At 43.2% G+C, this 27114-nt stretch overlaps 1 protein-coding gene across 1 annotated transcript in view; it reads left to right on the top strand.

Annotated features, from left to right (window-relative positions):
- EXT2 (exostosin glycosyltransferase 2) overlaps positions 1 to 27114 on the top strand; it is a 143590-nt gene that overhangs the window by 28624 nt on the left and 87852 nt on the right. The window contains exons 5-7 of the mRNA XM_038563513.1: positions 989 to 1184; positions 3042 to 3181; positions 5877 to 5970. Of these exons, the coding sequence (XP_038419441.1) occupies positions 989 to 1184; positions 3042 to 3181; positions 5877 to 5970 (430 nt within the window). The remainder of the gene's footprint in view (positions 1 to 988; positions 1185 to 3041; positions 3182 to 5876; positions 5971 to 27114) is intronic.

The raw sequence follows: 27114 nt of genomic DNA, 5'->3' as shown, positions 1-27114 counted from the left end.
CGACCCCCCACCCAGAACTTTCCCTGGTGCAGTCTAGTGTGGGGTAGACTCATGTTATTACTGCTTCTTGGTCTGATGGGTGTTTCACTTTTTCCTGGAACTTGCTTTATATTATTCATTTCTTTGATGGTGATCGCAGTAGTCCCTCAATCTGTATAGTGTTTATGCTGTGTAACCTCTCTGCCTGTGAGAATCTTGCCTTCCAGGAGAGAATGACTTACCCTAAAACTCTCCCTTGACTTCTGGCTTACTAACTTTGTGTTCGGATTTTTATCTCTTATGGAGATCTAAATGGCACTAGACCCCCAGAAATCCTTTCTTCACTCCATTTTCTTTTAGACATCCTTGCTATCCAGATGTTAAGAGTGGCTCCTTACTTTGGTGAAGATAGTTTTTCCCACTGATTGTTCTCAACACCAATTCAGTCTTCCTGTGTCCAGGGGGCTTGGGGATAAGGGACTGTTTTTACTGCAGCATCTCCAGAGCCGGAGGAGGCCATTCAGCACCCAGAAGCAGTCCTTTTACCCCCTCCGGTTTTACAGCCGGTACTTAGCCCATTGTTTCCCTCTCTTCCTATTTGAGCAAGGCAGCCAGCTCTCAGTTCCTTTACCCATCTGAATCCTCAGATATAACTTAGGATAACACGCTGATGCTTCTCCAAACAGCCAGTTTCTCTCTTTTTCCACACATGTATTTATAACGTGCTCTCCAAGCTTGGCCTATGACAAGCATCTCCTCACAGCATGAACAACTTCTCCCAATAAAATATTTATAAAGATTGCACGTGACTGAATCATACCTTAGGTTCTTATGGTGTATAATACTGTAAGTACTGAGCAACACCACGGAGTGTAATTTTCCAGAAAATCGAGGGATGCGATGGCTGGTGAGAATCCACTTACTGCCATAAGCGTGACATCCAAGTTTATCTTTCTTTGACCAGCAGGCCGGCAGCAGCGTTCCAGTCACACTTTTTGCTCTCTTGTAGTCCCCGGCGCTACTTCCTGCTGTCCTCTCAGATGGCCGTCCACCCCGAGTACAGAGAAGACCTGGAAGCCATCCAGGCCAAACACGGGGAGTCAGTGTTAGTACTGGATAAATGTACCAACCTCTCAGAGGGCGTCCTGTCAGTCCGTAAGCGCTGCCGGGAGCACCAGGTCTACGATTACCCCCAGGTGCTGCAGGTGAGCATCTGTCCTTCACTCCCTTGGAGCTGGTGGAGGTCCCTTTCATGAAGTAACATGCACCCCAGCAAGAGGCCTTGCTTTCCACATGCATCCAGGAGAATTAACCTCGGGGAGCTGAAAACTTACGGCTCCTTACCAGCCACATGGGCCCTCGGGTGCGTCAGCGTCTGGTGTACCGTTTGTGCAGAGCTGCTTGGCCTGGGAGTGTTCTTGCTCCTTTCAGATATTCAGTAACACTCCAGAATCTCAACTGTGATGGGTTTGCAGAGAAATCACATGGACAGAGTGGGCAAAAGTATTTTACTTTTACCCTGTATTCAAAAGCCCGTCCAGAGAAATTCCCTTCTTTAAGGTGGCAGCTTGTATCCTCTGGCATGCTGGCCCACAAGGCTACAGTCACCTTTTGCTGGGAATGGGAGATTTTCATTTTTTGTTACTGTTTTGTCTGTTGCTGTTTTGCCACCCTCGGCATGTCCTACTGGCAGTATGTCCTTTACTTAAGTCATGGGCATGGTACTATTTCCATAACCACGGGCAGAATAGTCCTTTGGGGGATATTTTAAGCATAAGCAAGATGCTTGACATTCCAAGGGCATGGGGGCTAGGAAAGGCGAAAGTGAGTTTTGTTTCCTGAAATATTTAAAATAGTTCAAGAAGAAATAGCAAGGAGCTGGTGTGATTCTTTTTTTTTTTTTTTTTTTTTTTTAAATCTCCTAGGAGAACTGGCCCATGCTGAGATTGTTAAAATACTTTCTCTTAAAAAGTGCTGCATCTCCTCTGGAATGTCTGACTGATAACAGTGGTGATGTGAGCAGGAGTATTTATAGTAACCTTTGTCTAGACAGGAAAAATGGTTATCAGCACGTGTGTCCACATCTGGATGCCGACTCTTCAGGGCAGGCTGAGCTGTCCACCTGCACCTCTAGGCGCCATGACTGATTCTCTTCTTCAGCCCTTGCTGCTTTCTCATGTATCCCCAGAGGAGTTTGCCATATTGAGTTTCTCTACATTTTTTTTTTTTTCCCCTGAGCCTGCCTTTTCTCTAGCTGTAAAGATGAAACAGTGGGCTTTTTTTTTTTTTTTTTTGAGTATATTTTTTTCCTTCTGAAGAGGCAAAAACTGGGAGAAACTGAGTGTTAGAGATAGGGTTGTTTCTTATTTCGGTTTACCTGTTGTAACTGTCCTCCTGTACATCTGTCATTTTCCGAAATGTTCCCCACAGGGACTAGTTTTGAGGGAATGAAAGGAGAAGAATTTTTTTGAGATTTTGCTTTCTGTTTGATTTATTGTTCCAAGAAGAACATATCTGTGTGTTTTCAAAAGCATTGCATTTATAAAATGAATGTCTTCTATGTGCAGAGCACACTGGTCGATGCCATGAGGAGTAGAAGGATGAGAGTTGATAGCTTCCCTCTAGGGGGTCCTCTAGAAAGCCTGAATGCCCAGACAAAATAATTCTGTTATGAGGTAGGCTGATGTAAGTGCTCTAAGTGGGGCTCAACCCCTATGCCATGGTGTGTTTGCATAGTCAACTGGGGCTGGAAGGGACCAGTCTGTGGGACGTCACATTATTGAGCACCCAGAAAAAGACTTGGACATTGGTTCTGGACATTTCAGATGCCACCAGTAGCAGCATTGGGATGACACTGAAGAGTGGAAAATATGAAGCATTGCAGCCAGTTGAGCTTTTCCAGTTCCACTGGTGTGAGTTTTTATCTGGTAGCATTTGCAGTCAGGATGTCTCAGTATTGCTTGGCTTCAGCCCTCAGGAGGACTTCATGGTCTGCAGTGATCAGAGTAAGTGGATCAGTGAAACTGATTTGTAATCCCCTGCCTCTGCTTGTGTTCCTGCAGGAGGCCACTTTCTGTGTGGTCCTTCGTGGTGCTCGGCTGGGCCAGGCGGTACTGAGTGACGTTTTACGTGCCGGCTGTGTCCCGGTTGTCATTGCAGACTCCTATATTTTGCCTTTCTCTGAAGTTCTGGACTGGAAGAGGTGAGTGTTACCTTCTAATAAACTTTACGCCAGTGATTCTGTGTATATTAGATTTTGAAAGCCCCCTAAGTAATTGTAATGCCTACTGAGGTTTGGGAACTACTTCTGTAGAGTGTTTTACTGTATTTTCCATCAGAAGAGTTAGTCTGGTGGCCTAGAGCAGGTGTTCACAAACTGAAGCCTTTGGGCCAAATATGGGAAGCTGCCAGGTTTTGTAAATAAAGTTTTATTGAAACACAGCCATGTCCATTCACTCACATAATTATCTACTGGCTGTTTTTTTTTCCTGCTACTATGGCAGAGCTGAGTAGTTGTGACAGAGATTATATGGTCCACAAAGTCTAAAATATTTATTATCTGGCCTTTTACCAAAGATGTTTAGCAGCCCTTGGTCAAGAGCAGAGGTTCTCCACTGTAACCGCAGAGTATATTCATCTGAAGGACTTTAAAATATGCCTGGGCCTTACCCTCAGGAATGCAGCACATCAAAGCTCAGTGGGTGTGATTTGTAGCCACACTGGTGAAATGCTACTCTAGAGATGCTACAGAATTTGCATAATGTTACTAGCTGGAGGGGGAGTGCCTCCACAGAGAAACATTCCCAGTGCCCAGATGGACAAACATAGGTTCCGCTCGCTCGGTTATGGCTGTAATGGACAGCAGAGCTCTCTGTCTCGTGTCGTTTCATTTCCCTAGGACTCTGAAGGTTAAAGATCATTGAAAATTAGCCCCCTTTGTGTATACCTCTCAGCTAACTCTGCCTCAGATACTTACTTTCTCCTCTCCCAACTGTTCTGATGTTTCCCTTCCTGTCCGATCACCATAGGTATTTGAACAATGTAAGTGGTGTTCATTCTTGGGTACCTTCATTCATCTCATAGTTATTGGAAAATCTTCTGTGAATAATGCAGTCTCTGCTCTTAAGGAGCCTGGGATCTTGTGGGGAAGATAAACCAAGCATTCTAATAATGTGTGACAAGTGCCATAGTAGATGCCGACACAGGGGGTGGTGGAAGCCCAGAACAGAGGGGGAGCCTCATTCAGCCTGAAAGATGAGGCTGTGTAATTCTTTTTATCTTAGAGAGGTGCTGAGCCACTTTCAGTCCTTTAAGCACCCTTGGAGACATTTGTTGAAGGCCCTTTATTTGCTGGGTACCATGTTAGGTATGGGGATACAAAGATGATCAAGGTCAAATGTTGCCTCTAGGAAGCCCCTAGTCTAGTGGTGGAAGATAGACAAGTAAACCAGCAATGACCAACTACTGTGATGAGACACAACCCGGCTGGATGGAATGGTAGGAGAAACGCTAGAAGGATGCAAACAGCCATTGTCGGCAGTGGATTTGGTGAGGGCTTCGTGGAGGCAGTACTCTGAGTGAATCCAGACCGGCTTGGGTAGCTGTAATAATGGATAAGTGGTGGAAGGGCTCTGGACTTGGAGCCAGAAGGCCTGGGTTCAGGTAACCAGCCCTGTCACTGGTTAGCTTTGTGATCTTGCCAAATCGTTTTTCCTTTTTTTTTTTTTTTTTTTTTTTTTTGAGCCTCAGTTTTCCCATCCATGGAGTAGAAATCATGTATTTATTTAGCGAATATTTATTAAGTACCACGTGTGCTAGACCGTGTACCAGGTGCTCAGGGTGTGGAACCAGACATGGTTTCCATCCTAACAGACTAGTCTTGATTGGGGGCAGGTTTCAGATTTAATAAGTTAATTGGTACAAACATAATGGGAAACCCTGCTAAGTGCCCCGGCGGATGGCTCATCTCTGAGCCATCTGTCTTCCTCACCCGCATGTCTAGCCTGCCGGCCACTGCTGCCAGCTACGGCCTCACCACTTTCACCAGCTCTTCCACTGTATTTTGTGATGGTCTCCAGCCATTCTTCTGCCCCGGCTTTCTGCAGTTTCTACTAACACTTTAGGCAGAATGACCCTGTTGGAACTTAATCAGATGATGCCAGCACTGCCTAAAACCTTCTAATGGCTTTCTGTTCAGTTAAAGTCTAGTCCTTACTGTAGCCTGCAAGGCCCGGTGTGGTCTGCTGTGCCCCTCCCTCCCCTGTTTACCTCCTGATATTCTCCATCTTTACTATTCTCCAGCCACCCCAGCCTCCTTGCTGTTGCCAGATCATTCCCAGCATGCTTCTTCTTCCTTGGGGCCTTCTGCTTGTTAGCCCTTCTGCCTAGAATGCTCTCCTGCAGGTGTTCTCATGGCACTCAGCCCCAGATGCCTTTGTCTGGTTTGGTCACTGTTCTAATCCGAGTCCCTGGCACATGATAGCGGCTCCATAAACGTGCTGAATGAGTGATTTGAGGAGATAGCTAAAGGAGAAAAGTCCTTGCTGTTCAGAGCAGGTAGTGAAGATACAGAGGAGTGCACCAGGCAGGAGGAAGTTCATACCCACAGACCCTCTGGTGGGAAAAGCATGGTTTGTTGAAGTGGCTGAAAGGGCACCAGCATGGCTGGGACACACGGGTGGTGTGGAGGGAGGTGAGGAGACAGAGCAGGTGAGAGGACTCCTTTGAGAAGGTCAGCCCTGAGAGAGGAGGAGGACGAGGGAGCCACTCACTGGAAGGAATGCGGACCGAAGGGGAGTGTGGGTGTTTGTGCTCAGAAGAATGCAACGAGACAGGTCCGTAGAGGTGCTGTGTGTAAAGGGGCTTGGGTATAGAAACTATTTTGCTTTTGTCTCTAGAGCATCTGTGGTCGTGCCGGAAGAAAAGATGTCAGATGTGTACAGTATTTTGCAGAGCATCCCGCAAAGGCAGATTGAAGAAATGCAGCGGCAGGTAAGAGGCTGGGCAGGCCTGCTGGGGAGGTGACATGGGTGGTTGGAAGGGTGGCCTGTGTGGTGGGGATACACATCCACAGAGCTGAATGCGTGAGGCACTCTATCGACTCACCAGACTGAGGAGAGGGAAAGCAGACCCAGGTGAGGTCACATCAAATGAGGTTTTAAATAGTAACTGTGAGAGATTTAAAAGCTCTGCTGAGGTAAGCCCACATTTTTCTGTTTTAAGGTCGTAGGGTAGCAGTGTGTTCAAGACACAAATCTGAACCTTTTTGGCTGGTGGTTCTCTCAGCAGGTGATAGTTGTAGTGAGTAAGGCAGCCCTGGAAGAGGGGACATTTCATGAGTGGCTGTTATCCAGGAGAATGTTGTCATATCTATCAGCTGGCCTAGGTCCCCAGTTCCAGCAGCCTCCCTCGTTGAGCACCCCTGTGCCCTGCAACAGCTACTGCACCCCTGCCTCACTTTCTGGTTTTCTTTCCTTCTGATACCCCTTCCCCTGGGCTGCTCTCTTCTGTCTGAAGCATGCCACTGGGGGTCCTGGATAGTCCTGCTTCTCTTTCCTTTCTCTGTCCAGAACGAAATTTAGTTGGGCTGAAATGTCAAGTTGAAAAAAAAAATTAAAAAGACCACCCCAAATTGGTTTCTGTGCTAATTGTTTCTTTTCTTTTTAAGTAGATTCTTAAGGTTTTTATTTTTGTAAAAATAATCTTTGTAGGAGATGAACGGCAGAGAGGGTTGGAGGGTTCTCAGCTTTGAGTCTGTGACTGTCCCGTGTCTCCTCTGTTCTCCGTCTGGCACCTCCACCCCAGGTGGAGAGCCTGCCTGTGACCTTGTCCAGGGAATGGGTTTCAGGCCTCTGTCTGGGTAAGGGCAGGGTGGTCACCTAACTGTGGGATGGGTGGGAATTGGGCCTTCTGACCGCTTTGTGATTATGTGTTCAGTTTGTCCTCTTCCTTCCCGCCTCATCTCTGCCCCCACCTGGGGTGCTGCAGTGGACGACCTTGGGTTTTCCCAAGGTGTGATTTTCCTCAGCAGCTCTCTTGGGCCCAGAGAGTCAGGTGCTATGGCTCATTCTGCTCTTCAGCTTCTGCGTTTTGTTGCTAAGGCTCTTCTCCCATCTTTTTCTTGATCTTAGAGTGACTGTGTATTCTTTTTTCAAAATTTGTCATGTTAGGGTTTTAGGAGGCAGTGAAAATTAGCAGATGTGTTGAGTCCACCCTCTTTTATTGCTTTAAACCATGGAGATGGCCATGTCACGCAGTACCCCAGACTGCCTGCACTCAGCACCATCTCGGCCGGGCACCGACTCTGCCGTCAGTGAAAATCCTCTGCCAAGGATTTGCCTCCTCTGGATCTCAGTGACCTCATCTTTAAAACACATTGACTTCCTGATTGGAAAACAGGTCACAGGGGCGCCTGGGTGGCTCAGTTAAGCATCTGCCTTCGGCTCAGGTCATGATCCTGGGGTCCTGGCCTCTATCCGGGTATTGGGCTCCCTGCCTAGTGGGGAGTCTGCTTCTCCCTCTCCCTCTGTGTGCATTCTCTCTTGTTCAAATAAAATAAAATCTTAAAAAACAAAACTAATCTCAGTTGAGTTTTAGCCTCCCCGTTGTTTTTTCAGAGCTATTCATGTTCATTTTAAGTGTCTGAGCTTCTCAGTTATTACTCGAGTACTAGCCTTATCTGAGTTTCAGTCAATTAGAAAGTCCATCTGGAGAGCTCTAGATTTTTCATCTAAACCTGTGGTTCTTATAAGTTTCAAAGAAGAATGTGTTCCTTTTCACAGAAGAAGAGTTCTGGTGTCCAAGCTCTGGGTGTTTCTTTTATATAGTATCTTGATTTATTAACTAAATAGAGAGTCATCTGCCAAATCAGACACCATCTTAAGATTCCAGTCTGACAAGGCCAAGTAAAAACCCACCATCATCATGTTGGGAGAGAGAATCCTTTGGTTTTCAGGGCAGAGCTCCCACTGCTAGCTTATAGAATACCATTATTCCACAGAGCAGGCTGGGGAACCACAGGTCTGAGACTAGCACAGCTGGTTGTTTCTGAGTCCAGGCTCAGAAATCATAAATCCGTTGAGATGGAATGAGCAGAGGTCATTTAAAATGGGGTACTTTGAGGTTATTTGGGTTCAAAGAGATACACTTGGAGTCAAAAGACTTGGATATGAGCCATGGCTCTGTCCCTATGAATTATATGACACTGATAAGTCACCAAAGCTCACTAGGTTTTCATTTTCTCCTTTATGAAATGATGGGATTGGCTAGATCCTCTCTCATGTTCTGTTTAGTTGTTTTAAAAAGTCTGTGAACCTCTTGTCCTTAGCAAGAATATCACTGACCTTGACAGCATTAATGACCAGTGGCCATGTCTTTGCTACACACCTCTAGACCTGAGGCCCATTTACCTCTCTGAGTGGTGAGCATCCACATTGTGTCAACTTGTTCAGAAAGGCAGTCTCGGCACTTTCTGCCTCCTTTTCCAAGTTTTCCTTCTGCTTTCTCATGCCTCTCTTCGCTGCTTTCAGACTTTTTAATGCTCTCCACTGCAGTGCCCCATGGAGTCCTGCTCCCCTTTCCCTGAATATTGTGTTCCCAAAATGACCTCTTTTCTTCTCTCAATCTCTGATTTCTAGACTGGACTGATCTCAACCAAAAGTGAGATTAGCTGGTTGAAGTAATTCCCAAAGAGGTATAAAGATGATCAGGTTTAGCTACTAGATGCCAATAGCACACCCTTTCCCCAAGGTGTGATAATCAAAAATGTCTCTAGATATTGCTAAATGTCCCATGTGGGGCAACACTGCTTTGATCGGGAACCACCATTCCATTGATAGTGAAGGTCTTATCTAACACTAGCGAGAGTTCTTTTGTTCTCTAGGACCCTTTGCAGAATCTGCTTGTCATTTTGCCCTCTGTTTACCATCCATCAATTTAACCTGATCTTGGCAGGAGTGGCTTTGGCACACACTTGGTTCTGAAAAGTTTTTACACCTTAGTGAATCTTTTTAGGGAGGTCAGATTTGGATCTGTTTGTAAGACAGACGTAAAAGTTTAGGGAAATCCTGTCATATCAGTAGTTGATGGCTTAGAGCCCCTGGTTGATAGGTCAGAATGAGCCGAGCCTGAGCAATAGTCTGAATTTCTTGCTCAGCAGCTGAAAACCAACTTGAGAAGTTGCAGGGACAGTTGCAGCCAGCAGGGGTCTCCATCTACTTTTAAGTGACTCCTTTTCCTTGGGACAGCATAAATGTTTCCAAGATATCCTAAGGTACTTCTCCCTGGCTTTGTCCTCAGTAGTCGGTCTCTAGAGACTGGTTCTTTCAGATGAGGAAGAAATAGCACCGGGCATGGGATTTTGGCTGTCCAAAGAGGGAACAGAGCTATGTTTCTGATTGGCTCCAGCGGTCTGGGGGTGCAATCTTGGTGATGGAAGTATTATAGTGACATTTTGCAGCTTAGAGCTCGGGACGAGTGAGGCCACAGTGTGGCTGGCGGGGGTTGCAGTGAAAGTCTTCATCATGACTTGGGCATAAGGATGCACCAAGGGAGAGAGACACTTTGCCTCACAAGGAAAAGTAAGTAAATTTGCCTCCCGACCTTAGATATGATGTTGAAGCAGCCACAAAGTTAAGGACAAGGCTAGAGCCTACAGAAAGTAAGTTATCTACTCCTGATTGCTGACAAGAGTGTTGGCAAACATGGTATTGGACAAGCTGGGTCGGGGGGAACTTGTTGATTTTCTTTGTAGGTAAATTAAAAACTAGTTTCTTCTATTAGTAGAGGGTGAGAGTTATATAACAGTATAAAGCCAACTTATCAGTTGGCCTCTTATCATCCTATGAGCTAAATTAACTAGTTAATTTAGTTAATTTAGTGAAGTCCTAATTGAGTGTTGTTTTTTTCAAGGGGAGATAATCCTAAATTTATGATCCTCAGCCGCTAAGACCTGGTGGTGTATGGGAATAAGCACAAAGAAAGTTGAGAAGATGGCGGACATTTTCTAAAGTACATTAGGGGTCTGATATGGAAGGGAACAGTTACGGGCTAAAGTCAGGGACAGATTTATTGGGGAGGTGGCATTTGAGGTAGCTCTTAAAGGTGGAGAGGCCTATCCACCACCTCTCTTATGCTGGAAGACAGGCAGAAGTATGCGACTGAGTATTTTTCTGTAATCAGAAGGAGCTTTCATATCCCTAGTCACCCTTGAATGACAATTGAAATGAAAGCAACCTAGGCCCTTGGAAGGCCGGGTGTACACGGGGCTGTATAGTTGGAAATGTTTGTGTGGAGAGGGAGGAAGGCGTAAATGGATCCGCAGTTTATCTGTTGAGTGGAGTTTCCAAACATTCTTTTATTGGTCAGTGGCTCCACCAGCAGTGACCTCTAACCTCAGCCACACTAGGAGGTGGAAGTCAGGAGCCTGCCTTGCCTTTGAACTCTCCTCTGTACTCGATTGACTGGGAGCCTTTGAGGTGGCAGAAACAGTCAGCATCTTCTTTTCTCCCTGGCCTTTAAGCCTGGGTGAGTTAAAAAATCGGTTTCTTTTCCGTCTGTTATACTGACCCATCCCAGTTGGCCTTCATATTTTCCTAGTAAGTATACCGAATATCTGTGCTGCTGAGGAGTACTTGAAGATGTAATTGACTGATTAGGAAAAAGACAAAACAGTTCTACTTAAGAAAATAAAACCCAGCCATGTGGCACCCTCACCGACCAGGACTGTAGTTAGGCCTCGCTATGATAAAGGAGAGAGTGAAACAGAGCTCATAGCAGTGCATGTGTGTGTGCACAGCAGAGGTCACGCACTTTGTCTGCAGGACGGCCCCTAAAACAAGACTTGGATTTCAACACAGCGACTTAGCTGGTTTCCATAGTCGTGGTAGCTTAGAAATCACAAATATGAAGGGTCTCTGAGAGGGGTCATCAGCCAGTCTGGTGTGAATAGCAAAGATGGAAAAGCTGTTTCAAAAATAGAACTCTCAGTACATTGGATATATGGCTGGCAGCTTTGCAGGCTTTACTATATCCTGGGTGCGTCATTGTAAGACAGCAGAATTCCTTGCTTCAAAGAAGTACATGTTTGTTTGTTTTTCGTATTTTGGATTTCTGACATCCAAAGGAGACTTGCCATCAGTTTGAACATTGAATATGGTTTCTGTTTTTTTTCCCCTAAAGCTGTTATTGACAGGGTGTCTTAAAACTGAGGAAATACAGAGGTTGCTTTTCTTGGTGATGCCCTTGAATCTTTAAGTGAAGGCTTAAATTTTGTGTAACATATATATATATTTAAAATCGTGGTTCTTAATGTAATATACTTATATAAATAAACTATAATATACTTATATAAAGTTTTTATAGAGTCTATCTAAAATGTTTGCTTTTACAGACAAGTAAATACAGAGAACAAACTGAAGGTCACCAGAGGGGAGGTGAGTGGGGAGGGGTGGGGGAAATAGGTGATGGGGATTAAGTACACTTACCATGATGAACACCGAGTAATGTATAGGATTATTGAATCACTGTATCTTATACCTGAAACTAATATAACACTACATGTTCATCCTATTGGAATTAAAATGAAAAACTTAGTAAAAAAAGGTTTTTATTTTTAAAAAGTGTTTTGTGATTCAGTGAAAGGTATAAACCCTCAGATGTCTAGAAACCTTGGCAGCCTGTTCTCTGAAGGTTCCCCATGTGGGTGGCTTGACTGTCTTGTCTGTCTCCAGTTGTATAGCTGTCCCTGTCCACTACCTCCCCACCCCTGCTCACCCCCAGCACATGGGGTTACAGAGCTAACTGTTTAAACACAGTAGTGAGATAGGCAGGCAGACAGATAATCTGAATGTTTTAATGTGAGGACACTGAGGATAAAGGCATGTAAAGTAATCCTCCCAAGACCGCACAGCATGTGAGGGACCGACAGGGAGCACACTCTCTTTTGCTGCCCACAGCTTTATTCAAATCACAGAACTGTGTGGCCTGGATTGAGGCAAAAAAAAAAAAAAAAAAAAAAAAAAAATCAGATGAACTTGCCAATAATTCAAGATGACTGCTTATTGGATAGTCTTCTCAAAAAAGTGGTCGCTTGAGGCATTTAGGGCTGGATGCATCCCTGGAAATATATTATGAAGAATATGGAAAATATTTCACTTCTGATTTCCAGAATCAATACTGTAATGCTTGTCACTTTTATCCCCCCACCTGTGAAATTGAAAAAATTTTTATATACATAAACTGAACTCTCACAGCTTTTAAAAAATGCCAAATATTCCCTGCCTCCTTTTCTCCCCCACTCTCCGGCCCCGACAAGTCATTCTGAGCTCTGTTTCCCGATCTTTGCTTTTGTACTGGATTGCTTGCCCTTAAACAAAACACACTGACCTGATCCCTGGAATTCTTCCTGCAAAACAGACAACCGTGGTTCTGACACAAAGCTGGGCTCTTTGGCCTGTGGGAGAGCCTTTGGGATTGAAGTGGGGTCACTATGGGATATTCTGAATTTTAAAATTTCTTTTCAGTGGCACTGGATTCTCTGTGTTTGAGTTTTCCTGAACATATAAATCCATATTATAAAAGAGATTGGTTAATGTATGTTGTTTAAAGCAGAATAAAATAAGGACTCATTTAATTGGAACTCCTAAGGAAGAGCATTTTTATGTGTTTCACTTTTTCCCCCCCAACTTTAGTATTAAGAACCTTATTGGAAAAAGGCTTTTGCCAAGTATCTGATGGGAAGCCAAGAAAAGCATTTTAATAGAACTGTCTCAAATTTATAGTACACTAGGGCCTGTAAATAAATTTTCCTGTCTTTAAGGTTTGCGCTGATTTGCAGTTATTTTGTATAGCTTCTGAGATTTAAATCCTCACAGTCCAGATGGAGAGACCATAAAGCTGCTTTCCTTGGCAATCCTGGCACACCTTGTCCACGGGCAAACATAAATGAGTCATGTGTGGAACCTGGTCTGTCAATGCTCACTTATCTTACTACGGTGCCAGCTTTAGTTCAGTGACTTTTCTTAGAGCAGCCCACCTAAATATTCTCCAAATTTAGGAGAATTAGTCTTTATTATTTTTTTTATTTTTATTTTTTTTAGAGTCTTTAATTTCATAATGCAAACACATCAGATACATCTGTATTAAGCACCTGCTCTATTCCTAGTATTATACAGGCTTGTTGAGGGAGATTTTATTTAAAAGATCCTGTCTTTAAGAAAGGCCCTGAGATTGCCGGGGAAGAGTACTTTGAGTAATATACCTACTAAAAAGGTCAGAAGTTCTGTCATTCAGTTGTGCCATGGAGAGTCAGGAATAGATCGGAGGTGAAGGGAATCTTCACAACTGGGTAGTCTCAGGAAGACAGGGTGCTCTGGGAGGGTATTGACCTCCACCCAGAGGTGGCTTCTATGAGAAAGAGTCAGCAGGTAAGATGGAGTGGATCGAGCAGGGACTTTGAACCCCAAAGGCAAAAAACTTTGTGAGAAGTAGAAGGCAGGGAAGGTCAGTGACAAGTGGAGAATAATGATGGGTGATGGAAGGGAAAAGAAGTATTCATTAAGGAGATTGAGAACCAAATCAAAGAGCTGGAAGGGACCTTCAAAACTGTTCAACCCTTTCCTCATATTTTATAAATGATACATAAGCTCTAGAGTTCAGGTGATCTGGAGAATGAATTGTTAGGGCCAGGGTTGAGCCTGACTGGAGCCCAGGTCTCCTGACTCCTGTCTGATGATTTCGGGTGGGGGTGGGGGAGCCTGGACATTGAGTACTACAGTATTTTCTAGACCGAGGGTCATGATTCATTAGTTAGATCATGAAGTCAATTTAGTGGGCGATGACTAGCATTCTCTCTCTCTCTTTTTTTTAACATATTACATTTTAAATTGAGGTTTTTTTTTTAAAGATTTTTAAAATTTATTTATTCATGAGAGACACACACAGAGAGAGAGGCAGAGACACAGGCAGAGGGAGAAGCAGGCTCCATGCAGAGAGCCTGACGTGGGACTCGATCCCGGGACTCCAGGATCACACTCCAGGCTGCAGGCGGCGCTAAACCGCTGCGCCACTGGGGCTGCCCCTCTTTTTTTTTTTTTTTTTTAATAAAATATAATAGAAAGGAGAATATCAGCATATTACCCAATAAAGTCAAATACTTCCCTCTATTTTAGCCATACATGTAGATGACTTGTGAGCTGCAGTATAAAATGTATTTGTTTCTTAGTGTGGGTCCCAGTCCAGAAAGTTTGAAACATGTTGGTAGTGGCAAGCATGTGGATTTTTGAGTTGAATAGACCTGAATTCAAATCCTAAACTGTGCTGCAAAAGCTAACTTGTGACTATAGGCTAGTTACTTAACTTTTTGAAGCTTCCATTTTCTTATCTCAGACCTAGGACTAATAACACCATGGAGCAGTATTATTGATGACATGAAATAATTAAAGCATCTGGGTTCTGGCCTGCTCCATGCTGGCAGTTATTTGGAATTGCTCTGCCTGGGTTTGAGTTTGAGTATTAGAAGGAGCCTTCTGGTTTGGAGTTTGGTCTTAAGGAACCACAGTGAGTTACCAACATGGATGTATTATGCATTTGCTTCTGGGCTTGGAAACTTGAAACAGAATTTATTCCTGTGGGTCTGGTGTACTTTCTATATCTTGGCATGGAAGGCGGTTCACCTCTCTGTTTTTCTGTTAGGATCAGAATGGTTGATTAAAATCAGTGGTTCTCTAGTTGGCCTTTAAAAAAAAAAACCAACTCACTGGCACATTTGGATAAAGTACTATTACTTTTTCTTCTTTCCAGTGAGAAAAACTTATACTGAATCTTTTTTCCTCTCTTCAAATGTATTCTCTGCCAAATGATGATTTTATTCATTGTTTAAACTGGAAAATTCAAAAAGAAATGAACCTAAAGAGAAAAGTTACAATCAGAATTGACATTTGGGTGGTGAAGGGTTGAAGAATGTGAGTTCACTGGGTAAGAACTAAAAATAAAGGGAATTTGTATGAGAGTTTAAGAGGACTGGCCAGATAGCTCGCAGAAATAGCTGTTGTTCTCATCTCCCTGAAAAGAACTGAGTTCTGTTATATAATTTTCCTGGTACTCTCTGCCTCTTCCTTTTTCCTCTCTTCCTCCTACTGCCTCCCTTCCCCCATTCCTCTCTGGCCAGCTCCATCCCAGATTTAAAATCCCGCTGGAGAGTGGGGACGAGAGCTTCATCCCCCAGATGATTTGGGCCAGGGGCTAAAACACTGCCATAAATCTGTAGCTCATTTTAATGCCACGTTAAAGCAGTGTGAGCGGCTGGTTTCCGTGGCCCCTGCCCTGTTTCTTTATGGGCTTCTTTGGCTCTTCTTTATAAAGAGGCCCCGCGGAGTCATTTTCAAGTTCTTATCAGTTCGATGACAGCTATATGGGTCTTTCTGCTGAGTCCAGGAGCTCCGGCAGGCGTGTGAAACTTCTGATATTAAAATTGAAGAAAAATGCCAGGCAGGAGGGATGGGGTAGCGTGGCGTCCGCGGTTTGGAGGTAAAAGATCATTAACCTTTGCAGGTCCAGAACCCTGCCGTTGGCCAGAAGAGTCACTTCTCTTGGTGGAGGCAGGGCGGTGAGGGTTAGGCAAGAGAGGATTTTCCAAGGGCCTTTATTTTTATCCCTTGACTAGAAAGTGCCATTGCACTGGCAGTTTGTGTTTTCAAGCTTCGTTCGGCAAGTGAGTTGGGCAGCCCCGAAGGGCTAGGGGAGCCAGGTTTACCGTGTACCTGTTTTCTAGAGGCCGCCTGAGTGGCTGGGCCTCTGCTCACACATCTTTGCCCACAGCATCACTTATCAAATTTAAAGGGACTTTCATCATTCTGCTTTGCTGCCCCTCTTAGACCAGATTGCTAACCCCCAGTAATCCTCCCCGAGTGCTGCGTGGAAACACCAGGCCCTCCGTAAATGTCAGCCTGCCATGCCTGGCCCTTTTTACCCTCTCAGTTACAGAGGAATGGAACTGGAAGCTACTCCTCCCTCTTCCCTACCACTTTTCCTTTCTTTCTTTTTTTTTTTTTTTTTTGCTGGAAAACTCCCGCAGCAGACAGCTGAGAGGAAGGAAAAACCATTACCTGGATCAAGGCCAGCAGCTTGGTGGGAGCTGCAAAATCTCTGGCATCTCCTGACCAGAATGTTTTAACAGGCGTTTCAAAAAGTGCATCTCTGCCCTCCTTCTCCTTTCAGTTTTCCAACCTTGATTTCCAGAGCGACTGGGGTGGGTGGAATATGCCCTCAGGATGTGCTTTCTATCTGCCAGCTCTTCTAACCCAAGCCTTCAGGAAGACCTTAGTAACGATAAGCAAAACCCAGTGGATATGTGTTTTTAAGTGCTGCGTGCCCTTTTGGCACCAAACACATTATTTTTCCTTTTTCAGAGAGTTTTGGACATGAGCAGTTTTGCAAGTGTGTTCAATTTAAAATAGCCACTTGAGGTTGAGGCAAAAGGGAGGAATTTTTGTAGTAAGTTCGTCAAATTATATGGCTGTTGATCTAGGATTAATGATTTTCATTGAGCAAACAATAAAAATATACTGGTTGGTTTTATTGCTCATGTAGCTCCTGTGGGGAGAGTAATTAGGTATAAAAACCAAACGAGCAATAAAACAAAATAAAATGCCCCAAACTCCAAAGCGATAGACCTACTTTTTAATACATTTTCTGGGGACTAAATTAGTTAAGAAGTTTATCAAACTGGGTGTTTTGTGTATGGTGTAATTTTAACAAACTTACTGCAAATATTTAAGTTATGAAGAATAAGTTATATAAAAATAATTTGAGTATATTGGAAGTTCTCCCTAAATACGTGATTATGAATAATCATTGCACAGCCTTTTTGAGGGATCAGAGTTGATGGGATGGTCATTTTCCTTTGGGCATTGGTTAGAGAGCTGTCTCTGGAGTTAACATGGGTTAATCCTCGGTAATGAGTCCCCAGTATGGGACATTGCTTCAGGAAATGGCCTCTCTAATAAAAGTGTTAAATATTAATTTGCACCCTATATAAAAATTGTCTGACTCTTTGGGGCTGGTTTCCCACAGAGTGGGACTGTTCGTGAAGCATTTCTGAGAAATAATTGTTTATTACAGGAAACCCAATGCAGCTCTTGTAAATTTGTTATATATTTGTTTATAAAAATATTTAAGTTTGTTTACAAAATAATAACTTGTCAATTATCAAGTATTGATTGTTTGGTAAAGAAAGCACTATATCCAGGTCTTTAGTAAGGGTTCAAGTGATCCATAGGATTTCTGCCTATATTTATAGATATTAATATAGTTATTATATATTTATGTATGTATATATTCGATCTCCCTCAGCATCACACAGGTTGGAAGGATTTGGGGTTGCATAATTATTTTTGGCATGGCATAGTTTTTGACTTTATAGTAGCACAATTAATCTTATAATTCCATGCTACTCTTCTTGGGAAGATTGTTCTAAGACTATAATCACGTATATTTATTTCATTTCTCTTCACCTAAAGATGTTTCATGCTAAATCAGGTTAGGATTGGTGTAGATGTAGCTCCATGTGAACCATTTCTGGCAATAGAGTTATCTTCGTCCTTGTAATTTAAGGCTAATTTGTTATATTTCAATGTGTACTTCTCATTTTGATAAGGACTTTAAATAGGGGGCAGCCCTGGTGGCGCAGCGGTTTAGCGCTGCCTGCAGCCCAGGGCATGATCCTGGAGACCCAGGATCGAGTTCCACGTCGGGCTCCCTGAATGGAACCTGCTTCTCCCTCTGCCTGTGTCTCTGCCTCTCTCTCCCTCTGTGCCTCTATGAATGAATTAAAAAAAAAAAATCTTAAATAGGACAGCAGTTAGCTTGTTATCTCTCAGATTCCAATACTTTTCATTAAAATATTTCAGATAAGTGAAATACATATGCATATTGAGGTATTTTTCATTTTCAGGTTAATTTGAGCAGGTCTTGATGATCTTATATATGTATTAAAGATCCTTGAGTGTTTTTCTTGTTCTAAGCTGCAGACTGAGAGGGTTGAGTTCATCTGTGAGGTGTTTTGGCATTTGACCAGAATGGGAAGACCTAGACAGTGGTGACATGTCTGAATAACATGCTCGTGGATTGTGGTGTAGTGTGTAGGGAGCAGTGGACCTGAGTGGGTTCCCTGGAGCCACGAACAACCACAAATCCATATTCCCCAAATCTCTGCCTAATGAGTTGTAGGTGACTTTGAATATGACATAACAGCAAGCATAATCTTTGGAAATCTTTTTGGCCTAACCTGCAGATTGGAAATCATAGGGTAGAAAGATTTTAACTGTTTCATCAGCTACTGTAGTGATTTTTCACTGTGAGGCAAAGGGAGGGATCAGAATTCCATGTTGGGATTTTCAAACCTCACATACCTCTCGAACTCCCACTCAGTTCTTTTTTTTTTTTTTTTTTTTTTAAAGATTTTATTTATTTATGAGAGACAGAGAGAGAGAGAGGGGGGTGGGGGGGGCAGAGACGCAGGCAGAGGGAGAAGCAGGCTCCATGTGGGGAGCCCGATGCAGGACTCGATCCTGGGACTCCAGGACCACGGCCTGGGCCGAAGGCAGGCACTAAACCACTGAGCCACCCAGGGATCCCCTCCCAGTCAGTTCTTAACTGCGTTCTGGCACAGGGGTGTAGGGAGAGGGCAGGGAACAGGGACATGAATTTCTCTTGAAAGTTCCTGCTGTGATGAACCTCAGCTACTCTTACTCATGGGTGTATATCATCCTTCAGGTGAGAAGGGGCAGGGGAAAAATTGAGACCCATTGACAAAGCAAGTGTAGCTAGTTCAAATTTTCCTTCTGTTCAGAGTCCCAATTTGGAGAATGTATGGGGTTTCCATTCAGGATCAATAGGAGAGCTTGTTTTAATAATCCTTAATCAGATGATGGAGCTTTCCAGCAGCAAGCAGCTTATAGAGTTCTCGTGCCCTGGTCATGTGGAATAGCGATAAATGGCATTGGATCCATACTCTCCTCAATTTTTCTTTTTCTGTGAACATGTAGGGACAGTGGAAAGGGCTCACATGTGACTGTCTGCTCAGTTAGTATCTGCAGCCAAAAAAGAAGACTTGCCAAAGAAGATCTCCTTAGTTTTCTGTAGTTGGATTGTCACTATGTGGGAAACAGGGCAGAGGAGAGAACATCGCCCTGAAGTATGCCTTCCCATCTGTCCTCTTGGTCCCCTTGCATACTGTGTTTGTGTGTGTCTTAATCAAAGTGGGGCAAGCCTTTCCAATGTGCCTGGTTGGAGTGAGGCTTGTTTTACATTTGCCTTCTCTAATCAAACAAACTTAGGCTCACATTCTCCTGGTTTTAGCACAGGATATCTCACCCCAGGCAGATTCCTGTACAAGTAGTTGGCCCATGTTGTCTTCTTATTTATTTATTTTTGGTGACAAATCTTGATTAAAGTGTTCCAATTCACCTTTCAGCTATTCTGTGGAAGCAGCTGGGAAAGAGAGTTGGTGAGCTGCTAACCACTAAAGCAGCTCCTGATCTGACCTCAGGAATAGTAGGATTCAGAGATGTGGGTAGCTCAGGGAACGGTGCAGCAGCAATGAATCTCTAGTCTTTTTGCTGAGAAGGTTTGACCAAGCATAGTTTTATTGGTCAGTGGCTCCTGCTTTAGTAACCTTTAACCCCTATGGCTCTTGGAAGTACAAGCCACTGGCCGGCCTTGCCTTTGAACTCCTCATGGCTCCTGCTACCTCAAAGGCTCCCAGTCAGAAGCTTGTGTTTTGCTTGGGATCTCTCCTCACAGCGGGGCGTCAGCAGTTGGGAAAACTGATCCACCCTTAGAACATTGATATATTTGAAGGTGATACCCCTGAGACTTGAAACCTGTGGATTTCTATTTCAGGAGCTGTCTGTCATATGTCAAGAAACATGGCTCAGAGTACCCCTTTTTCTTCCTGGATCCCTTCTTGTTTCCCATAGGATAGGCGTTCATAACATTCAAGCATTCCCTACAAGTGTTCACAAAGTATTCCCCTACTTTCTTTTTTTTTTTTCTTCCCCTACTTTCAAACTCTTTTACCTCTTTGTCTTCTGACTTGCTCCAAGTAGCATCTATTTTGAAATAATTCTTTTAAATTGCATGCTAAAACATGCAAATCATAGCCATCTTTGGTGTCTGGGTTCATAATTAATGGTGAAGATGGCATGGTACAAGTGTCACAGGGCTCAAATATTCAATCTTTGCTGCCAGATTTGATGACCCCCACTTGTGAGATAGCTTAGTTATACTTTTCACTGTCCTCTTGATCCCATTTGGCCTTCTAGGGAAACTAGATCTTACAGGGAGACATAGAAAGGGTATGGATCACCCTCCACATTTGCTCGGCTTTCTCTCTAAGAAACAGGAGTAAAAGCTTTAATATTGAGAGGCAAATCCAGGTCTCTTCTACTCATGATGCCTTTAGCCTAGAAAAGGAGAAAATGGACTCTTCGAGGTCCTCTGTTTTTCTAGAATTCAAATAAAATATTATTGATAATCTTTAGCAGAAAGGACATTCTGGCAAGGTCTTTTTCTGCCTCAGAGCAAAGATTGGTTTTTTTAGCGGGTACTTAGGTGTTAGAAGAGCCAGGCCTGGTTTTACCACTGTCTTGTTCTGTGGTCTTACATTCCCAGTTGGCAAAGGGAAGGGGAACATTTTTATTTTAACACCTGTGTTTGGCACTGTATTGGGAACTTCCTTCTGAAAATCTGATGAGGTAGCGTTATTTTCCTCATATTAATAAAGCAGGAGGGCAAACCTTAGAGGCTAGTAGATGGCCTGAGTTTACACAGTATAAGTGACAGATTTTACATTAGAAAGACTTTGTGGCATGTGATTGAAAAGTATAAAGTTTATTTATAAGGCTCTAATTTTCTTTGTTTAGAGCACCTTTTGTTCTATTATAATAATCTACAATATTTATAAAATGCCCATGTTGTGTAAGATACTCTACATGATTGAGAGCTGCACAAGCTATGGCTCTGTTCTTGAGCAGCCAGTAGTCTTAAGGGGGAGGTATGTAATGTCTATTCATGTCTGTATTAGTTTGCTATGGCTGCTGTAACAAAACCCTCCAGACTGGGTAGCTTATGCTACAGAAATTTATTTTTTCACAGTTCTAGAGGCTGGAAGACCAAGATAAAGGTGTCAACAAGGTGGTTTTCCCCTGAGCCCTCTTCCCAACCTGCAAGTGGTTGTCCTCTTGCTGCTTCTTTACATGTTGTCCCTCTATGAATTTTGAGGGGGTATCATTCTGTCCCTCAGTGTCTATATCAGGTACAAGAGCCAAAGAAAGTGGCTGTCATTTAATTGGCTCCATTGAATTGAGCTTCTCTCCTTACTGTGGACTCCACTTCTGAGATGTTTTTTTTCCTAATCCACTTCTCAGCTCCTGACCAGGTAAGACTGTAGAAAGGGGGTGCAAGGGGGTGAAGCATAAACTGCTTTAAGTGCCACCTACACATCACATCATTCCACTGCACACCAGGACACAGAGAAGTGGTCTGGTGGGCTCCACTCAGAATTTGCGAAGTGCCTCTGCCCTGGACACCAGTCAGTGAGGTAGGACTTCTGTCACACTCTTTCATCACAACAGGGTGACAAGGATATAATTAAAAGAGTTTATTAAGCCCTGTAAAAGCTTGGTTTTTATTTTGTTTTGTTGTGTCAGTGGAGAGGTTCTTAGAGGTGAGGTTGTTTTTTTTTTTTTCATTGAAATTTTGAGAATCACAATTCATGTTTTTTCTATGGAATGGAAAGGTTAAAAGTGCAGGATTATGTATAGGTTGAGAACTTTTGGACTTTATTTTTTTTAAGGATTTTATTTATTTATTCATGAGAGACACACACAGAGAGGCAGAGACACAGGCAGAAGGAGAAGCAGGCTCCCTGCGGGGAGTCTGATGTGGGACTCGATCCCAGGATCCCGGGATCATGACCTGAACCAAAGGCAGACGCTCAATCATTGAGCCACCCAGGTGCCCCACTTCTGGACTTTATTTCTTTATTTATTTAGATTTTGTTTATTTATTCATGAGAGACACACAGAGAGAAGCAGAGACACAGGCAGAGGGAGAAGCAGACTCCTTGCAGGGAACCAGATGTGGGACTCAATCCTGGACCCTGGGATCACACCCTGAGCCAAAGGCAGATGCTCAACCGCTTGAGCCACTCAGGCGTCCCATTCCATTTCTGGACTTTAAAAATGCTAGGAGAATTTTAAAAAGATTTAATAATGAAGAAAACCTCTTATTTGTGCTAAAGTGATTTTTCATCTTTAATAAATAAAAATTCTGTCACTGAAGATGGTTGATTTGCAGGCAGGAGGAACGGCATGTGGCAGAGGAAACAGGTGTATGAAAATAACAGATTCCTATCCCTAAAGAGAAATTGTTAATTTATTCTCATAACTGTCCCTGCCTGCTCTTGGTTGCCTCACCGAAATAAGTCATCAGGATCCATGCCATCCCTACCTCAACTCACACACGCACATTCTAGCCTCAGAATTAGGTGGATGGTCTGTTAATTTAGTGGTGGATTGTAATAAAGAAGATATTTGTTGAACAATTGTTTTTTCACTTTTGTTTTTAATAATGGAAACCATGTCTCCTCGGCCAAGTTAAGTTCATGGTCTTTAACTATATTATTTTTATGTTTTTCAGAGCATTGAATTCTCCTTGGCTAATAACCAGAGCACATGGTGTTCAAAAAACTAAGGATACAGTGAGCTTCTCAGTTTATCTTTTGTAAAGCATGTAAATAATCTCTTTAGAAGTTTGCTCTGTTGATCCATTAGTAAACCAGAGTTTGCTGCTACCCTACCCCTTTATTTTTTTTTTTTTTTTTTTTTTTTTTTTTTTTTTTTTTTTTTTTTTTTTTTTTTTTACCCTACCCCTTTAAAACAAGCCAGCTAGGTGCATTTATTTCCAATGGGCTAGGCCTGAAAGAGAGGAGATGTCTGTGTTTTATTGACTTTCACTTTTTTTTTTTCTTGTAGTCTGCATTGTTTTTCTATAGCAGATTTGTTAACGTTATTGGTACATTTGACATCTTATATTTTGGGACCTGAGAGATAACATGTCTCTTTAATGAAATTATTTCTTTCATCTGAGCAGCTAAGGTTACTTTTCAGGTAATGTGAGGGACACCTCCCCTACCACCCACCCCCTCCCCACCACTTCTGTCCACCTCCAAAGAAAGTAACTCTCAGGGAAATTGTGAACTGAGCATCAGACTTGGAGAAAGGCACATCTGGTACCAGCAAAAGGCAGGTGGTAGTTGTGTGCATCTACCTTTATTCTGTCCTCTCCAGTGGTGCTTAGTATGTGACTTTGAATAAGTCACTTGCCTTGAGATGTGTCCATTTTATTATGTTTGTTTTTATAATCTCTGGTAAGGACTAACTCTTGACTGTGTTACAATGAATGGAAGATCCAGGGCGAAGGTGGGAATTATGTTGTCTAGACGGCTATTCCCTAAGTGTTGTTGAGGAAACTTCGTGGTTATACAGTTATTCTCAGAGAGGTCCTCCAACATCACTCAGGATAAACTTTAACTGTTCCTGCCACTGTATTGGGTCAGAGTTTAAATGCCTCTCTTAAATTGGTGAAAAGCATGTAGGCATGCAGCTGGGAAAGGGAGGTTTCTGGAAAAGTTGAGCATCATGGAGGGGTAGGAAATCTTTTTTTTTTTTTAGGGGTAGGAAATCTTGAGGTTGTGGGTTGATTCATCAGCAGCTCAGTGCGTGCTCTAGTTCTACATGTGTGAAATCAGGAAATTTAAGAGAAAAGCAGGACCAGTAAACCCCCATGAACGTCTCAGTGGCTCCTTGTTCTCATCTGTAAAATCGGGATGATGTCCTTTGGTTGTGAAGATTAAGTAAGTTAATCTAGGAGAAGCACTTAAAACAATGCCTGGTTCATAGCAAGTGCCTGGTTTAATTGACAAATACTGAGCTCCTGCTTTGTCTGAGATCTAGATTGGAGTGCTGGGGACAAAACAGGTGAAAATCCCCACCTGCATGGTGCTTACATTGCTGTGTGTGGGATATGTGTTAGATGGTGATATGGTGATGAGCATCATTTGAGGTCAGGAATGTTGGACACAGAACTAATGGTGAGCATTCAGTTCACTTTTCTCACCCTTTCTCTTGGGGCACTTGACTTTTACACTGAGAAGTATGTCTTTTGGGACATCCTTGTAGCTTATAGGTTGCTTCTCCTTGTCTTCAATTTCTGTTTTCCACCTAATTGTGCATTTACTTCTCCCTTTCTAACCTCTTGCATGACCTAGAGAAAGAAAGGGATTGGGAATCTCCATTTTTCATTTTCTTCTCTTCATCCTATCTTCTAGTTTTTTTTCTCTGTATCCTTTCTCTGTTGATAACTCAAGTTTTTAAACTCTTTATAGGACTCAACCATGTAACATGATGCCAGGTGAGCTTATAAAGAACTTGTAAATAGATGTTGGCCCTTGAAAAAGACACCTTATATAATGAAAAACTCTGAACTTAGGCAGGCATCCTGTCTTGCCATCAGAAAGTATTGCCCTGGACTTCAGCTTTCAGACTTCTCCCTTGCATTTTTGTGATTATTGAAGAATATATGGTGTGGCTGTTTTCTCTGGTAACTACGAGTGGGAACTGTGTCCTCAGTCTTTAGTCATTGCCTGTAAACCTGACTCCTGGGCTGAAGATGAACAGAAGGAAATCTGTGCTTCCAGTGGGTGAGGTATGCTTGTGTGTGCACCTGTGGGGATTTCCTAGCCAGCTCTGTTGCAGAGCTAGGATATGAGTCCTTGTGTGAGTCCTTGCTTGCTTACCTGACCTTCCAGTGAGTGGCTCGTATAGTTCTGGATGTAAGAATGAGATCAAGAACTTGTAGAAGTAAGCTACATGAAGGGGAAGTTGTGTATTAAAGAGTATTCATGCAGGGCTGTGGGCCACACCTTTTGTCCTCCAGAAACTCTTGGTAGTGTGCTGGGAGACATAACAGGAGGATTGGACAAAGGCCTCCTCATCTCAGGGCCAGGAGGACCGCATTACATTTAGAGTTGCTTCGCAGAGATGCTAGGAGTGGAGAAAGTTAGATTTCAAGGAGTAAGTCCTCTGTAGCCTGCCGAGGGGAAAGGTTCTAAGCAAGTTTTCGAAGCCCAGTAGTTTACAGTAGGGTTCACTCTTGATGCTTTACATTCTGTGGGTTTTGACAAATGTATAATGGCATGTATCCACCATGTTACTATTTCGAATTTAATTCCATTGTGGCATCAGAGTTGGCATTATTATTCTTTTAAATTTGTTGAGTTATGTTTTATGGCCAAGAAGGTGGCTGTCGAGGTGAATGTTCCATGTGAGCTTGAGAAAAATATGTAGTCTGCTGATGTTGGAGAAAGTAGTCTTATATGGTACGGTGAAGTTCTACTGTGTCCTTACTGATTTTCTGTCTTCTGGATCTGTCCGTTTCTGATAGAAGGTCTCCAACGATAATAGTGGATTCATCTGTTTCTCTGTGAAGTTCTGTCAATTTTTGCCTCACATATTTTGATGATCTTTTACTGTGTGCATACAAATTAATGAAAGTTTATTGTCTCCTTGGAGTATTGACCCCTTTATTATTATGTAATGCCCTCTTTATGTAATTCCTTGCTCTGAAGTCTATCTACTCTTTCTGAAATTAATACAGCTATTCCCACTGTCTTTGGATTAGTGTTAGCATGGTATATTTTTCTTCATCCTTCTACTTTTATGTGTCTTTTTTTTTTTTTTTTTAAAGATTTTATTTGTTTGGGATCCCTGGATGGCACAGCGGTTTGGCGCCTGCCTTTGGCCCAGGGCGCGATCCTGGAGACCCAGGATCGAATCCCACGTCAGGCTCCCGGTGCATGGAGCCTGCTTCTCCCTCTGCCTGTGTCTCTGCCTCTCTCTCTCTCTCTCTGTGTGACTATCATAAATAAATAAAAAATTGAAAAAAAAAAAGATTTTATTTGTTTGAGAGAGACAGAGTGAGTGTGTTCCCAGATTGAGAGGGAGAAACAGACTCCTGCTGAGCAGGGAGCCTGACATGGGGCTCGATCTTAGGACATTGGGATGAAGACCTGAGCCGAAGGTCCTCTTTATTCTTCTTTATTTGTTTTTTATTTTTCACGTATTTTTTTAGAGAGAGGGTGCTCACAAACGGTGGGGGAGGGGCAAAGGGAGAAGGAGAGAATCTTTTTTTTTTAAAGATTTTATTTATTTATTCATGATAGACATAGAGAGAGACAGAGACACAGGCAGAGGGAGAAGCAGGCTCTATGCCGGGAGCCCGACATGGGACATGATCCCGGGACTCCAGAATCACGCCCTGGGCCAAAGGCAGGCGCTGAACCGCTGAGCCACCCAGGGATCCCCAGAAGGAGAGAATCTTAAGCAGGCTTCACACCCGGCATGGAGCCCAACATGGGCCTCGATCCCATGACTCTGAGATCATGACCTGAGCCAAAATTGAGAGTCAGATGCTAACTGACTGAGCCATCCAGGCACCCCCCCCTTTTTTTTTTTTAAGATTTTATTTATTCATAGAGACGCAGAGAGAGAGAGGAAGAGATACAGGCAGAGGGAGAAGCAGGCACCATGCAGAGAGCCTGACGTGGGACTCGATCCAGGGTCTCCAGGATCACTCCCTGGGCTGCAGGCGGCGCTAAACCGCTGCGCCACCGGGGCTGCCCCCAGACGCCCCTTTTATGTGTCATTATATTTAAAGTGGGTTTCTCATAGACATAAACAGTAGGTTTTGGTTTTGAACCACTCTGACAATCTGTCTTTTAATGGTTATATTTAGACCATTAACATTTAAAGTGATTGTTGAAATAGTTGGATGCATATTGACCATATTTATTATTGTTTTCTATATGTTGCTTTTGTTCCTGTTCCTGTTTCTGACTTCTACACTTTTTTAAAGATTTATTTATTTGAGAGAGAGAGAGCATGAGCAAGGGGCAGAGGCAGAGGGAGAGGAGAGAGAAGCTTCAAGCAGACTCCTGCTGAGCATGGAGCCCAAAAGGGGGTCCATCTCAGGACCCTTAGACCCTTAAAATTAAGAGTTGGCTGCTTAGCCAATTGA

This window comes from Canis lupus, chromosome 18 (assembly GCF_011100685.1).
Source record: "Canis lupus familiaris isolate Mischka breed German Shepherd chromosome 18, alternate assembly UU_Cfam_GSD_1.0, whole genome shotgun sequence".
Taxonomy (NCBI): domain Eukaryota; kingdom Metazoa; phylum Chordata; class Mammalia; order Carnivora; family Canidae; genus Canis; species Canis lupus.
The sequence above is the reverse complement of the archived record's forward strand: the minus strand, read 5'-3'. Positions and strand labels throughout refer to the sequence as shown.